The sequence below is a fragment of the Bos indicus genome, chromosome 4 (genome assembly GCF_029378745.1).
Source record: "Bos indicus isolate NIAB-ARS_2022 breed Sahiwal x Tharparkar chromosome 4, NIAB-ARS_B.indTharparkar_mat_pri_1.0, whole genome shotgun sequence".
In the NCBI taxonomy this organism is placed as follows: Eukaryota; Metazoa; Chordata; class Mammalia; order Artiodactyla; family Bovidae; genus Bos; species Bos indicus.
Window position 1 is genome coordinate 82,707,095 of NC_091763.1, and position 15,303 is coordinate 82,722,397.

Below are 15,303 nucleotides of genomic sequence, written 5' to 3' on the forward strand. Positions count from 1 at the left end.
GAGTCATAAATTTCTTGACCTTCTTCGATCTTTCCCCTAATTAAAAAAAAGGGGTTTCCATGTGGAATGGAAGCTTGTGAATTTTTTGCCTTTGATTTTGAATGCCAGCTACTTTCTTTGAAACCTGTGTACACAGTATTCCATTCCTAATTTTAACATATGGATAGAAGGCAAGTATTACTTTTATAATGGTCAGTATTTAATTTGTACTGGTCTCTGAGAATTTGAAATTTGGTCAGAATTTTGGCTTTACAGTAAGAGGAAACTATCCAAATTAAAAAGAGTTCTAAATTTTTAGGGACTTGACTTGGACACTTTACACGTGAACACTTGCTCTAGAAAAGTATGTGAGATTCACATCATTGGAGCAGCCATTGTAATCTAAGCTGAACAACCAACTGCTTTGGAGACACTGAAAGAAGCTTTATTAGTTGAAATAGTCCAAGTTACCATAGTCTTGCTTTCCCTTCCTGTTTAATTTTTTAAAAAAGATTTTGATGTGGATCATTATTGAATTTGTTACAGTGTTGCTTCTGCTTTATGCTTTGGTTTTTTGGCTCAGAGGCATATGGAATTTTAGCTCTTTGACCAGGGATGGAACCCACACCACTTACATTGGAAGGCAGTCTTAACCACTGAACTGCCAGGGAAGTCCCTTTCCTGTTTAATTTTTTATTTGCCCGTGTCATAGTCTCTTTCAGAATCAGATCAGAACTTCTGAACTTAGGGCTGAGAGTGAGAAGCTAAGCACCCAGTCAGCCCTATAGGAATATTTCGGAATCTCACTGAAAGGAAAGGCAGTTTGAAAAAGCAACTTCAACTTAGAATATTATTTTGCATTTGAAAACCTTTAGCAACAAAAGTAACAACAGAAATCCTATTGTGTCAAAATAGGAAAGCATCAATGGAGATGAAATCATCTAAGACCTAAATCCTAAACCAAAATGCACCAGGCTTGGAATTTCTTCCTCTTGCCTAAGGAGGAGGAAGATGTGTAGTGTTGTCAAAATCTGAGTATCAGATGCTTGAATATATAGTAGTAATCCTCTTGTAGTATCAGTGATGCCAAACCGTTCAGGCTTAATTGGTATTTTCAGCATAACTAGTAGTGAGGTGAAGGAGAAAGGCCACCTAAATTATGAACACACTTTGAAATATTGTGATATTAAACATGGTAAAAGAATTTTATTTTTTGGTCGTCTCAATTCTAGGTTTCATTGACCTTGGTGCCACAGATACTTTCTTTCCTTTTTTCTAATTTTATTTAATTTAACTTTACAATATTGTATTGGTTTGCACATCAATCTTACTACCTATGTCAAGGCTGCTGGAGAAAAATCATGAAACTGCTTGAACATGGGTACCACTCAGCAGCGGTTTCTGTCTCACCTGAGCCTTCGGTTCCATCCAGAATTTCTGCTGCGTGTTTCTGGTTCTTACCTTTTACAGTCCCAAATCTAAACCATTCCCACCTCCCTGGGAAGAGAATCTGATTGTCACCAGATGACCCACTCGGCCGCCACAGTGGAAATGAGGTCATCCTTGACTCACCTCTGTCCTTACCCTTTGCGTCTCATAAGCCATGGTGTTCTGTGTGTTTGCTTTGCGAGGATTGTGTTTTATCTGTTCCTTAGCTCCAGCTGTTTTACTGCCTAAACTATTCAAACAGCTCCTTAACTGGCCTTACTTTTCCAGTCATTCTCTCTTCTAATCTGTCCTTAATACTGTCACCAAGGAGCACAAATTTAATCATGTAGCTGCCTCCAGGGAAGAGACACTCTTTGTTGGCTTCCCACGGTCTATACAAGCAGATTGAAGTCTTTAGGCTTGCAGACGAAGCCTTCCCATAACCTGCCCTCTGCCTAGCATGCTGGCCACATCTGTCCTAGTTCCACTGTAGCACCCATGCTCAACCCTGTCAAATGACCACAGTCTGGGGAACACAGCTGGCTCTTACGCAGTCCCTACCACAGGGTTTGCAAGCAGTCTTCAGCAAGTCAATATCAGTTGGAGATAGAAACAAACATTCTTCTCTGAGTTCTATTCATTGAGATTTGTATTCTTCTCTAGGGAAACTGTCTAACATTATACATTGATTATGGATTCAAGAATTAGAAGGTATTTGAAATATTATGACTTATTCTATTCATGTTTTCAATAAATAAATTCCTTTTCTAAAACTTCTAACTCTTCTGCTAAGCTGCTAAGTTGCTTCAGTCGTGTCCGACTCTCTGTGACCCCATAGATGGCAGCCCACCAGGCTCCCCCGTCCCTCGGATTCTCCAGGCAAGAGCACTGGAGTGGATTGCCATCTCCTTCTCCAATGCATGAAAGTGAAAAGTGAAAGGGAAGTTGCTCAGTCGTGTCCGACTGTTCATGATCCCATGGACTGCAGCCTACCAGGCTCCTCCATCCATGGGATTTTCCAGGCAAGAGTACTGGATTGGCGTACCATCGCCTTCTCCGTCTAACTCTGGGTTAAGCTCAAATAACTCAAGGACAGTGAGCTCATTACCTTAACCAACAAACTATTTAATTTCTAGGAACACATGATAGAAATTTCTGGTGAAAACATTTTCTTGATATAGCTTTTACCTGTCCATGTTGGTTTTTTTTTTAATACCATTTATTTAATTTATTTATTTGACTGCACCAGGTCTTCATTGCAGCATTGTGGGATCTTTAGTTGCCGCATGCAAACTCTTAGTTGCGGCACGTGGGATACAGTTCCCCGACCAGGGATCGTACCTGGGCCCCCTGCACTGGAAGCAGGGAGTCTCAGGCCCTGGACCACCAGGGAAGTCACCCTTTGCTGGTTCTTGATCTTGGTTTCTTATTGGGAAAAGTCCAATCCTTCTTCCTTATGTTGGTTCTTCGGGTATCTGAAGACAGCAGTACTTTCTCCCCGGTAATATATTAATTAAAGAATCTGCCTGCAATGCAGGAGACAGGGGTTCGACCCCTGAGTGGGTAAGATCCCCTGGAGAAGGGAATGGTTACCCTCTCCAGTATTCTTGCCTGGGGAATTCCATGGATAGAGGAGCTTGGTGGGCTATAGTCCATTGGGTCGCAAGGGTCAGGCATGACTAAGCGACTAGCAGGCAGTGTGCAAATTGTGTCACGTATGCCTCTTACCTTATGGTGTCAGCTCTCTGCCTTTCTGGGGGCCCTTTCAGCTGGCTCAAGGTTGTCTATGTATCTTTGTGTTTACCAACTAGTCAACCACAGAGAGGCTTTCAAGACTGCTCTCCTCGTATCTCTTAGGCTTGTTAGTGCAATCTGAGATTATGTTAGATTGGCAACAGTGTCACTTTGTCAACTCATATTGACTGTCAGCTGAAATTACTCCTTATTTCTACGTAAGGGCAGAAACCGTGTATTCTTAACATCCATCATGTTGTATTATAGTTGAAAGTTGAATACAGTCTGGTACTTAGACAATTATATTTTGACCTACATTTAATCCTTGTTACATTTTAACTGTTAAAGTTCTTTTTGTGAATCCTTATTCTCAGCATGTAACATATCCAATATCCTCCCCAGCTTTTTGCCAATATAAGTTTAGGCCATTGACAAGTTATTTAATCAGGTTAGATTATATCTGTAATAAGAGTAGACATTTATTGAGCATTATTTATTTGCTGGGCTTCCCTGGTGGCTCAGTAGAAAAGAACCTGCCTGCCAGTGCAGGAGATGTAAGTTTGATCCCTGGGTTGGGAAGATCACCTGGAAGAGGAAATGGAAACTCATTCCAGTATTTTTGCCAGGATAATCCCATGGATGGAGGAACCTGGTGGGCTACAGTCCATGCGGTCGCAAAAGAGTTGCGTCACAAAAGAGTTGCGTCGCAAAAGAATCGCACACAACTCAGTAACTAAACAGCAACAGCAACAGCAACAATTATATGGCAGGCACCAAAGCTCTGCCTTTCCACGTGTATCCTTGGTAGTTTCATACAGTACTGTTGATAACCCTCTCTTTACACACAAACCACTGAATCAGACATAGGTCCTAAGGGCTGCCTTTGGAAATCTTTCTTCCAGTTGATAGTAATTCACTCATCAATTTCTTTTGAGGAGAGTCTTTCAGCCAGTTACTAACAATCTTCTCACTTATACTATGATCTAATACATAAATCTCTTACATACAGGCTATCAGTATGATAAACTCCTGATTATTTATCTTTATGATTTTTTTCTGATTATTTTAGTAACGTGTGACCTTTGAGGAAATAATGGCAAATATAGCAAATTATAAAGAAAAATAATAATCACTCTAAATCTTACCATCCAAGAATAACAACTGTTAACTTTAAAAGATTCCATATGCATGTTTGATCATATTTTTTATGCTTATTGCTTATTCCCTAGTTACAATGTCCAGTTCTTTGAGAAATTTAGTGTTTTCTGCTCTGTCTCTCAAAGAAACTCTTAACTGAGAAGAGATTATTAGCTGATAGAGTGATTATTTGTCCTTTTAGTAGTTATGTTACTGGATTCGTCCAACTCTGTTTAAATAATAAGTTTGCAATGAGGAATAATATATCTTTCATATTATTCATATGTGGTATTGGTTTGTGATATGAAATTGAGTGAAGTTGAGTAATTGGTAATATATGTGAGTCTATGTAAGTTTTTTTTTTAATCTTTATTAATGTGAAAGGAAGGAATATTAGCATATGTTATAAACAATTAGCTTTAGAGTCAGTCAGTCAGTTCAGTCACTCAGTCATGTCCGACTCTTTGCGACACCATGAATCGCAGCACGCCAGGCCTCCCTGTCCATCAGCAACTCTTAGAGTTCACTCAGACTCACGTCCATCGAGTCAGTGATGCCATCCAGCCATCTCATCCTCTTGTCATCCCCTTCTCCTCCTGCCCCCAATCCCTCCCAGTATCAGAGTCTTTTCCAATGAGTCAACTCTTCACATGAGGTGGCCAAAATACTGGAGTTCCAGCTTTAGCTTTAGAGTAGAATAAAATAATCATTTTTTACTTACATACTTAGAATAATTACTATTTACCTGCAAAGAAAATTTATTTATTGGAAGAATTTGCAAGGACTCTGTGTTGTTGGGTAAATACTTCCGTACTTGGGTTTATTTAAGACAGTCTAAACTGGTCTCGGAGAAGGCAATGGCACCCCTCTCCAGTACTCTTGCCTGGAAAATCCCATGGACGGAAGAGCCTGGTAGACTGCAGTTCATGGGGTCGCTAGGAGTCGGACATGACTGTATAACTTTCAAGTAGACAACCTGAGCGACTTCACTTTCACTTTTCACTTTCATGCATTGGAGAAGGAAATGGCAAGCCACTCCAGTGTTCTTGCCTGGAGAATCCCAGGGACGGGGGAGCCTGGTGGGCTGCCGTCTTTGGGGTCGCACAGAGTCAGACACGACTGAAGCGACTTAGCGGCAGTAGCAGCAGCAAACTGGTCTAAGGAATTCTCAATCTGTACAAGATTATATCTTTGATTTTAGGAAATAAATTAGCATAAGCTGATGTAAAACTTAGCCATTGTTGTTGTTTAGTCGCTAAGTCATATCTGACTCTTTTGTAATCCCATTGAATGTAGCCCACCAGGCTCCTCTGTCCACAGGATTCTCCAGGCAAGAAAACTGGAGTGGGTTGTCATTTCCCTCTCCAAAGCGTCTTCCTCACCCAGGGACTGAACTCATGTCAGTCATCCACCTTGTCATCCAACTCATGTCATCCACCTTGCGTTGGCAGGTGGATTCTTTTCCACTGAATGGGCTGGGAAGCCCTAAAACTTAGCTATAGAAAGTGCTTTGTTTGAATATATGTTTTAACGCCCAAATGTTTATGCTTCAGGAAAATATATCTGGTAATGCTATAGGGAATACGAATTCCGAGAAGGCAACGTTTATGGAGCTCTTGTAAATTCTTAGATAAGTCAGTATTTTAGACCCTAGATATGGGAACCTTAAATAGTGATCTCCATGGGACTCTCAGGGTCCTTCTGCTGTGGCCCAAGGTAACTTTCTGCTATGTTTCTGAGAACCGTTTCTTCTGTTTCTTCTGATACCCAGCCCTGTGCTCTAGGAAAACAGAACCACTTACGCCCAGTCCATCATAATTTTTCCAGTGGTCCTTCTTTTGGTGCTTCCTTGGCTGGAATGTACTCTGCCCTGTTCCCTTCTGCTGGAGTTCCCAGCACATTTTCAAAGTTGTAGTTGATTACAGTGTTATGTTAGTTTCTGGTATACAGCAAAGTGATTCATATATGTGTATATATTTTTCCATAGTCTTTTCCATTATGGTTTATTACAACACACTGAATATAGTTCCCTGTGCTATACAGTAGGACCTTGTTGTTTATCTATTTTATATATGGTAGTTTATTTCTGCTAATACATAATTCCTAATTCATTCCTGCTCCGCCCCCTTTCCCCTTTGGTAACCATGTTTGTTTCCTATATCTATGAATCTGTTTCTGTTTGTGCTATAAGTAAGCACAAATAAAAATAAATCTGTAAAAAAATGTGTGCTGTATTTTAGATTACACATACAAGTGATATTATACGGTATTTTCTTTCTCTTATTTCACTTAGTTTGATACTCTCTAGGTCCATCCATGTTGCTGCAAATGGCATTTCTTCACTCTTTTCTTGCTGAGTAGCATTTCATTGTATATACATACCGCATCTCCTTTATCTATTCATGTGTTGATGTATATTTAAGTTGCTACAATCTCTTGGCTATTGTAAATAGTGCTGCAATGAACATTGGGGTGCATGTATCTCTTTGAATTACAGTTTTGTTAAGATATATGCCCAGGAGTGGAATTGCTGGATTCCAGCACATTTTGAATAATCTCCACCAGCATTCCCTGAAGGGATATTGCTTCTAACAAATTGTAACCCCTTCATGTTGCTTATTACACATTGTCTTGATTTATTTGTAATCTTGCCTTGTCTACTTCATTAGATAATAAGTTTCTTAAGATTAAGTCCTGGGGCCTTGTTTTATTCATTTATATATTTCTGGATGACCAGTGCTTCATGTGGGCCTTGTGCTCCCAGGGCCTTCTTTGAGCAATTATTGAATTGAAGGGTCTATCAGGAGATGGTGGGGGAGAACTTACCATGTACCTGGCTCCAGTAATTCTAAAACCATCCCTATGAAATAGGCTAATACTTTCCTCAAATAACTTTGGTTCATTGTTTAACAAAAAATTGAGCTACTATTATGCTTCAAGCATTGTGCCAGATACTTTGGACAAAAGGACAAGGCCTAGTTTTTGTCTTTAAGACATGTACAACCTACTGGAGAAAAGCTATGTGAATAAATAAATATTTCAGTATAGCATGACTCTTTCTCGATGTCATTGAGCTTTTGAGTGGCAGAACTGTGCTTAAAATCCAAGTCTGTCCAACTCCAAAGGCAATGAGCCATGATGCTTCCAGAATAGAAAAACTAGCAGTGTTAAGAGGGAGATCTCCTCAGAAGAGTGAAACAATAGCCTTCTTCCACAGATTGTTGAAAACATTAGTAAATAGAGCCATTTTGTTTTGTTCATGAACTAGGTCCTTCAGAAGCTTGGGAAAGCTGATGAGACAAAAGATGAACAGTTTGAAGAATATGTCCAGAACTTCAAACGGCAAGAGGTAAGTACATTTATCTAGTTTCTGGAGTGGGAAATGGGTTGACTTTGTGTTTTAGTGTGTAAATGAAATGCTTTGATGTTGAAGAAAGAACTCATTCACTGGGCTTGGTATTAACTTGAAGGAGACACTGGTTAATTCTGTAGACGTTTTCTGTGTAAGGCAAAGAGGTAGTGGGCACTGCAGGAAGAAGATTTGTGTTTTAGAATCTCAGGAGATAGAGACTTTGCTTTCCTGGAGCTCTTCAATACAGATTACTGATCTCAAGGAAAGGCAATCTTTTTAGTGGTTTATATTCCACTAAATATTATCAGTAGTTAAATATTTCTGGCATAATTACTTCAGTTGCTGCATGCATCAAGATCACGAATTCTCGATAGAGATTATATCTCCTTAAGAGGGAGAAAACTGGTTCTTGTTGGATGAAATGTACTCTTTTTATGAGAACACGTCACATAAATACTGATAGTATATCTGTGGTATTAAGATTTTATGAAGGGGTATGATTAGGAAAAAAAAAATGCCCAAAACATTTCCTCAAGGGCGGCAATAATGAGAAAAGTTTGAAAAACGCAATTTGTGATATTTGTTCCTTTCTTAGGGTGCTGTGTGTTTAACAGTAGTAATAGTGCTCGGTTGCTCAGTAGTGTTCGACTCTTTGCCACCCCATGGACTGTACCCTGCCAGGCTCCTCTGTTCATGGGATTTCCCAGGCAAGAATACTGGACTGGGTTGCCATTTTCTTCTCCAGTGTTTAATAGACACATGAATAAATAAGCTATTTTGAAAATTATTTGTTTATATCACTAGGGCTTGATTCATGGTTAGCATATCACCTTTAGAGAGCAGACATTAGAGTCAGGGAAAAGGAAGCAGGGCCCTCTCAGGTTAGAAAATTCAATTTAGATGTGGGCTGGAACAACCAACTTTGGAAAGTGGGGTTTGGACATGAGGACAATGTAAGGACATGGGTTTATTTCTCTGCTTTTGTTGTAGCCACCAATGTATACAGATGAAATTGCAGCTTCAGAGATAAGTATGCACGGCGTCAGTGATGACAACTTAGAAATGGAAAATCAGCACAGGTTTTATGTCACTCCCTTTGCTTCTGTTTTCAGATCCTTGACCCTGGAGGTTTCTTTTTTCCATTTGTGTATCAGAGTTTTTGACTGCATTCTAACTGGAGACAGGCTGTTTCTTTTCCTCACCCACAGGCAATATAAAATCCAGCAAGTAGAACCAGGTAGACTAGTCTCCACCAAAGCACATTCCTGAGTGTCTCCAATTTCATTCTAAGACTACAGGTTGGACAGATAGGAACTCAATTTAATATGAATGACAGTGATCTCATTCTATCTGAAAATGTGGAAAGAGAGGAGAGTTGGAGAAGAAAGCAGTAATAGAGAGAAAACTAGTTCTTATCCAAATCACTAAATATTATAGAGAACTTTGGATTTATGAAGGTAGAAGAGAGAATTCTTAGAGAAATGTTGGGTGTTGGCCCATAGAAGAAGGCAACCCCCCCCCACCCCCGGCAAAGTCTCCTCCAGGAGAACAGATTCTCCACGTTCCCTTATGTCCTCATTTGGTGAGTTCTCTTACATTTTTCATGCACTAAGATAGGGCTCGTGCAGATTATTGACTTGGATGGCAGCAACTTCCCATAGATAAACTTGTCAATCAGTGCCCTTGTTACTTTGCAGGGAGGTCCCCAATGTCTGCTTGAAGGGACTGGATTTGGATAAAAGAAGTGACTCATGTTTATAGTTTTTCATACTTGAGGATTACACTCTTTGCTTTGAAGCTTGGTCTTCCTGTCTAGTGTGTCCCTGTGGAGCTAATTAGTTCTCTGCTGTTAGATTTTTTTTCTCTATCCGTTTTATTATAGTATGATATTTTAGCACCCCTGAAGGCTGACCTTGGGAAGCATGAAGCTCAGGAATGCATTCACATAAGGTAGTACTTTGCATTTTCCAGTTTCGGTGAATTTTTAGTTCTTTTTGGACTTTGTTGACTGAACAAGGTGAAGACTGTTTTTTGTCTAATGTATTAGAGAAAAGTGCAGTTGGCTGAGTCATCAACTTTTATCAGTTTAATACTGCTCTGCCATCTATTCCTGTCACTTTATACATTATCAAATATTGTGGAGCCAATAGTAAGTACGCTGTTATTCTTGAAGAACAGCATCTAAGTTCTGGCAAGATCATTAGCAGATTTCAGGATGCAGGTAAAACTTCAACATTTAGGGAAACTTAAACAAGCAATTCTACTTTATAAGAATAAAATGAGCAGAATGGAAATGTAGGAATAGTATTTCTCAGGGAGTCTCCTGACCCTATTTGGTTCCCTTTGGAAATACTCTGCATCAAAACCATCTTGCATTTGTCGATCTTGCTCATTTTGATATTTTCTGTTTTAATCAGAAAGAGTAAATTATAGTCATTTTCATGCCACAAGGAGGGAGGGAACCTTAACCTTGTTGGTAGATAGAGGGAGAAAAGGAAAAAAGGAGGGTGTGGGAGGAAGTTGAGGAGACTGTTTATTAATCTACTGAAATATATTAAAGTTTGGGAAGAATGGCTGAAGACTGAATTTATTAATACTCTAGAGGGAAAAATCCCTTTAATCCCCAGTACATATTGATGACCATTTCCCATCCACTGCATATGCTGAAAAAAGGCATAGTCCTTGTGTAGAAATATTAACCAAGGATGAAGGATCTATCAAGATTGTGGTGACCTCTGCAAAGCCTACTATTTTTAGTATTAACGTGAATCATTATTCTAAAGGCAGAAGGCGTTATATTTAAAGATTTTTTTGATGTGGACCATTTTTGAAGTTTTTATTGAATTTGTTTACAATATTGTTTGTGTTTTATGTTTGGGATTTTTGGCCATGAGACAGGTGGGATTTTAACTCCCAGGCCAGGGATTAAACCCACACCCACTGTGTTGAAAAGCAGTCTTAACCAGTGGACTGCCAGGGAAGTCCCCGAAGGCATTATCTTACAGCTGCATTCTCTGAGGACATTGACGTAGGACATCTAGATTTATTTTTCCTGTGTATATATATTTCAAATCCAAAAAGATATTATGCATAGTATAAAGTGAACTTCTTTTTTGGGTTGGTACATTAAATTATAGTCATCTGACCATACTCAATTAGTATTACATCAATAGTAGACTACTAAAATGTTCTAGAAAGTATTCAAACATTTTGGGCTTGCTTTTAAATTCTCTTGAAATTCATAAAAGTCCTTATAGCAATTCGTATAATTCCCTGCAGTAATTCCCTGCTCGTTCATGGTGGAAATGGGTCTGTGTTTGAGCTTGAGCTTGAGGCTTAGCTTTTATCTTATTCCAACTCCCAATTCTCTTTTTAATGCCAGACTTATTTTCCTAAAAGTTATTTGATTTGTGTTAGCCCAGAAGCCTGGTTGAAGGGTCTGTGCATATGCTGTCATTGTCCACTGTGCTCCACGTTGTCATGGATTTTGTGGTCTAGATTTTATGAACAGCTCAGTTAGGACAGGGAGGAAGGGAGAGGAGGGTCCAGCAAGTGGAAATCAAGTGAATCACTCTCACCCCCTGAGAACTCAGGGCTTTCCATGGACAAGTGGTAAGGAAAGCAAGGATTAGAAATATCCAGCAGGAAGAATGAGATGTAACTTTACCCTTTCCTTCCCAGAGGGTTTGTTTCCTTTCTTACCAACACTGCTGACAAGTAGCAGAAAAGACTGCTGTGAGTGTTGGGTGCTTTCGTGTCAGTTCACTGGAGTGCCTGCTAACGGCTGTGTTAAGGAATCCAGAGTAGGTCCCCAAGTAAAAGAAAGGTCTTTGGGTTCTCTCCTTCCTGTCCGTAAACTTGCCCACTAAGATACCATGCTTGTGGCCGATGTGCAGTTTACAACAAAATAATAACCCTGGGGCTGGTGGGGCCCAGATAACCAACTCACATTTCAGCGAGTGCAGATGTGGGAGCCCTAATGGAGGCACAGTCTGAAATTAGACCTTCTCATACAGAGGGGAAGGAAATCTCACTTCTGCTCCCATCTCCACGGCTTCTCATTCCCCACTGAAATTCTGTGTAGCTCTCCATGCCCACCACCAGGTGACGGCCTATTTGGTGTAACACAGCTGAAGAAGGGGAGAGATATTGGGACGTTGAAATCTCTCCAGTTTGGAGGACCCACAGCCAGTGATTCTCATTATTAGGATAATCCATTGTCTGAAAGCTGGAGTCATGTCTTCATACTGATCTCTCCTCTGCCCAGGGGTCCTATGTGGCTGCTTTCATCTTTTTCTCTGTACAGAATCTAGTGCTTTGCACATAAACTTTAAAACATTTGTCAAACTTGAAGCTGAATTAATGGCAGAAATGATCATTTGGAGCATGTTCCTAGAGCACGTTTTTATTTCTGGAATGGAAGAAGTGTTGAATAGTGTGTGAATATTTGTAAGCAGTTTCATGACACTTTTTCGGACATATGTCCATAAATAATTAAAAATTACAGAATAGAAGTTTGAAAAAAAGAGTCAATATGAAATGTACTCCTACAGTGTGTTAATGTGTGGATAAAATTTTTATTTATGGCAAACCACATTTACATACTGAAAAATTCTTTGATTTTCTCGAGCCGATATCCTAGAGCTATTTCTTTGTAACACAGGTAACCATGATATAAAAAGGAATAATTGGTTGTTCCTATGTCTGATGGTGTTATTTAGGGCCTGCCTGCTAGCTTCCAAGCTGTTCTTCCACTTTCTCCACTGCAGATGCTTTGTTATGATTAAACTATCCTTGCCTGTCCTGCCATCTCCATATGTTCAAGTCCCACCTTTGCTTAGGGTCAGTTTACAAGATATTTCTTACCTAATGTCTGTCCAGTCTCCTCAGCCAGGTTCTCTCTTTCTCTGTGTCCTCCAGAATACATTTTCTTTTTTGTAGCTTATCCAATAGCTCTTGTTCCATTTTTTTTAATATGACAGTTATTTTAGGTGTGCATCTATATCCTCATTAGGTTATAAAATGTTTAAAGGAAAGCAACCTGTTGCAGTCATTAAAGAAATCTTCTATGTTCTCTAGCACCTGCTAGTGCTTGGTCAGTATATCCCTCCTTGTCACACATATCTCTGTATTCACCTTTTGTCTTAGATTTTCCATGCCTCCTCCCTCATTCAATATCAAAGCCTCCCTTCATTATCGTCTACTTCATCTCTTTGATCCTAGTTTTTGGCAGCAAATAGCCCTTGGACAGTGTCTCACATTGCCTGGACTTGATTCTAACCTGAGTTATCAAGACTAGAGAAAGGCTCTGGTCCCCTCCCTGGATTTTGAAGCTGCCCTAGTTCCATGCTACTCCATAATTATCAGCTGGTATGTACAGTATTTTCCATCTTCTAAGAGCTTTATTTACTTTTAGTCACAATATAGTAAGTCATTGTAATTATGCAGAATGTTATTCAGTCCTTGAATCCCAGTTACATTCTCCAATTTGTAGTTATTTTTTTCATGTGTTGTGTTTTAGAGCAAGCTCACTCTTCTGTGATTAGATAATATTTTGACCATAGGCATTAATATATTTCCAGGTAGCGCCAGTGACAAAGAACCCACCTGCCAATGCAGGAGATGTAAGGAACACGGGTTTGATCCCTGGGTCAGGAGGATACCCTGGAGAAGGAAATGGCAACCCACTCCAGTATTCTTGCGTGGAGAATCCCATGGACGGAGGAGCCTGGTGGGCTACCGTCCGTGGGGTTGCAAAGAGTCAGACACAGTTGAAGCGACTTAGCTTATCAATTCATTAATTGATACCAGTTAATTTCTTCCAAGCAACTTCTGAGAGAATTGTTGAGTCTTGTTGCTTGCATTTATACTTGGTTTCTAATAGAGTTTGCACTCAATAATTGCACAATATATTTTAAGAGAATTCATATATGTCTGCCTCTCTGGAAATAAAGTTTACTGGTTTTTCTGGTTAACTCTTAAGTTTTTGTGAGAATTCCATAGTACTGAAAACCATCTTAGTGTGCAAATATTTTACAAAATTTAAAATGTTTCTTCTTAATCACAACTTTTGAGGGAGTTTCTCGGTTATTTGATTGATCATAACCTGTGGGTACATGTTTAGAAAAAATAATACATAACTATGTCAATATCTGGCCTGCCTGCTGTGGTGAGTTTAACAGTTCTAACTAGGCAGTCTATCTCCTTGAACACACAATAGAGTAGCTCTGATCCAAAAGCTCAGAGTAGAGATCTGTATAAACTCAAGTTAGTTGGCTTAAGGGAAATACATGGGAAACGGTACCTGTAATTGCTAGCTAGCTTTCTAATTTTACTTTGTTGAAAGGCAAAAGATATTTGATTTGGTTTTCAGATCATAGGTGCTCTTGGGATTGCTGACAAGGATAGCTGGAAATTGGGCCATGAATCTTGGATAAAACTGTGGAAGCTGAGATGTCCTCTTTGATGTCTCTCTTCCTTCTCTGTACCATCCCCTACTGCCATTAGCCCAGAAATATGATTTCAAATGCACTCCAGTCTCCTGTCTATCTTGTATCTTTTGCATGAAGATTTGCAAAAGAAATCTTTTAAAATAAAGAAATCAGTTTATGAAACCAATGCTAGTTTCTTAATGAGAGCTCCTATAACTACAAAGAGCTCAAAGCAAAGAAGCAAAAAATATATGTTCCTGAGATCCTGCTGCTTTTACCTTTGAAAAACTCTCATCTTCCAACTGAATCGGAACCTGAACTTGTCAGAATAGAGCACTATTTCTTAGTAAACCAAGAATGCCTGGAGTGTTGAGCAGCCTAATGTGGTCTTTGATCATAAGTGGATTCAGACATTATTAGTTATCTGTTCATCAAGTTGCTGATTGTGACTCCATTAGATCTCATCTCCTTGATAATCTAATTATCTTCTCAGCTTCAAAAATGATCACAAAATGTACTCACATTACTTTTAAGATTGAGTTAACCTGTCTGAACTCTGAGAAATTGAGCCAGTTTTAATTCTGATGTGTTACTTAACCTTTTCAGGAGGAAAAATAATATCAGTAAAGGCCAAAAATAATAATGTAACTCTGGGAACTTCTATAGGTTCATGATCACAGACGAACAGATAGGACTTACTGTTGTGAAATCACAATTTTTGAAGTTATATCTCTTCAGATCCAAGTTGTATACATCTGTTTGTGCTGTTGACCTTCCACCTGGACTCCTTTTTAATCATCAACTCACCATTTCTTAGTTAAAGAGGATAGTTAATAAAAAATGTTCTGTCTTGTGGGTGCTGCTTGCTTTTTTTCTATTTTTAAGACAAAAGCTACCTCTAAATAGAAATCAGTATTACATTTACCATATTTTAACAAGTCAATTCAACAAAACATTGCTTGTTTAATAGGTATTACATACTCGTTGCCTTAAGATGTTTAGCTAGATCTGTATAATCTTGCAAATAAAATGCACTGGATTTGGTTTTGCAAGTACACTCAGGGACACAGTGGTATATATTCCCTGAACAAAGGTGTCATGTACCTGGGATTACAGTATGGGGCATGGTGCCCCTGAATTTATAGACACTGTTGCCATGAGTTTAGTTAATTCATTCTATGAATTGTATATACAATCTGGTAAAATTAATGTCTCATGTTTGTCTTCTTGCTTTCAGGCAAA

The 15,303-nt window shown here is 39.1% G+C and overlaps 1 protein-coding gene across 1 annotated transcript in view; it reads left to right on the plus strand.

Annotated features, from left to right (window-relative positions):
* AMPH (amphiphysin) overlaps positions 1–15,303 on the plus strand; it is a 212,675-nt gene that overhangs the window by 92,074 nt on the left and 105,298 nt on the right. The window contains exon 2 of the mRNA XM_070788056.1: positions 7,547–7,627. Coding sequence (XP_070644157.1) covers positions 7,547–7,627 — 81 coding nt within the window. The remainder of the gene's footprint in view (positions 1–7,546; positions 7,628–15,303) is intronic.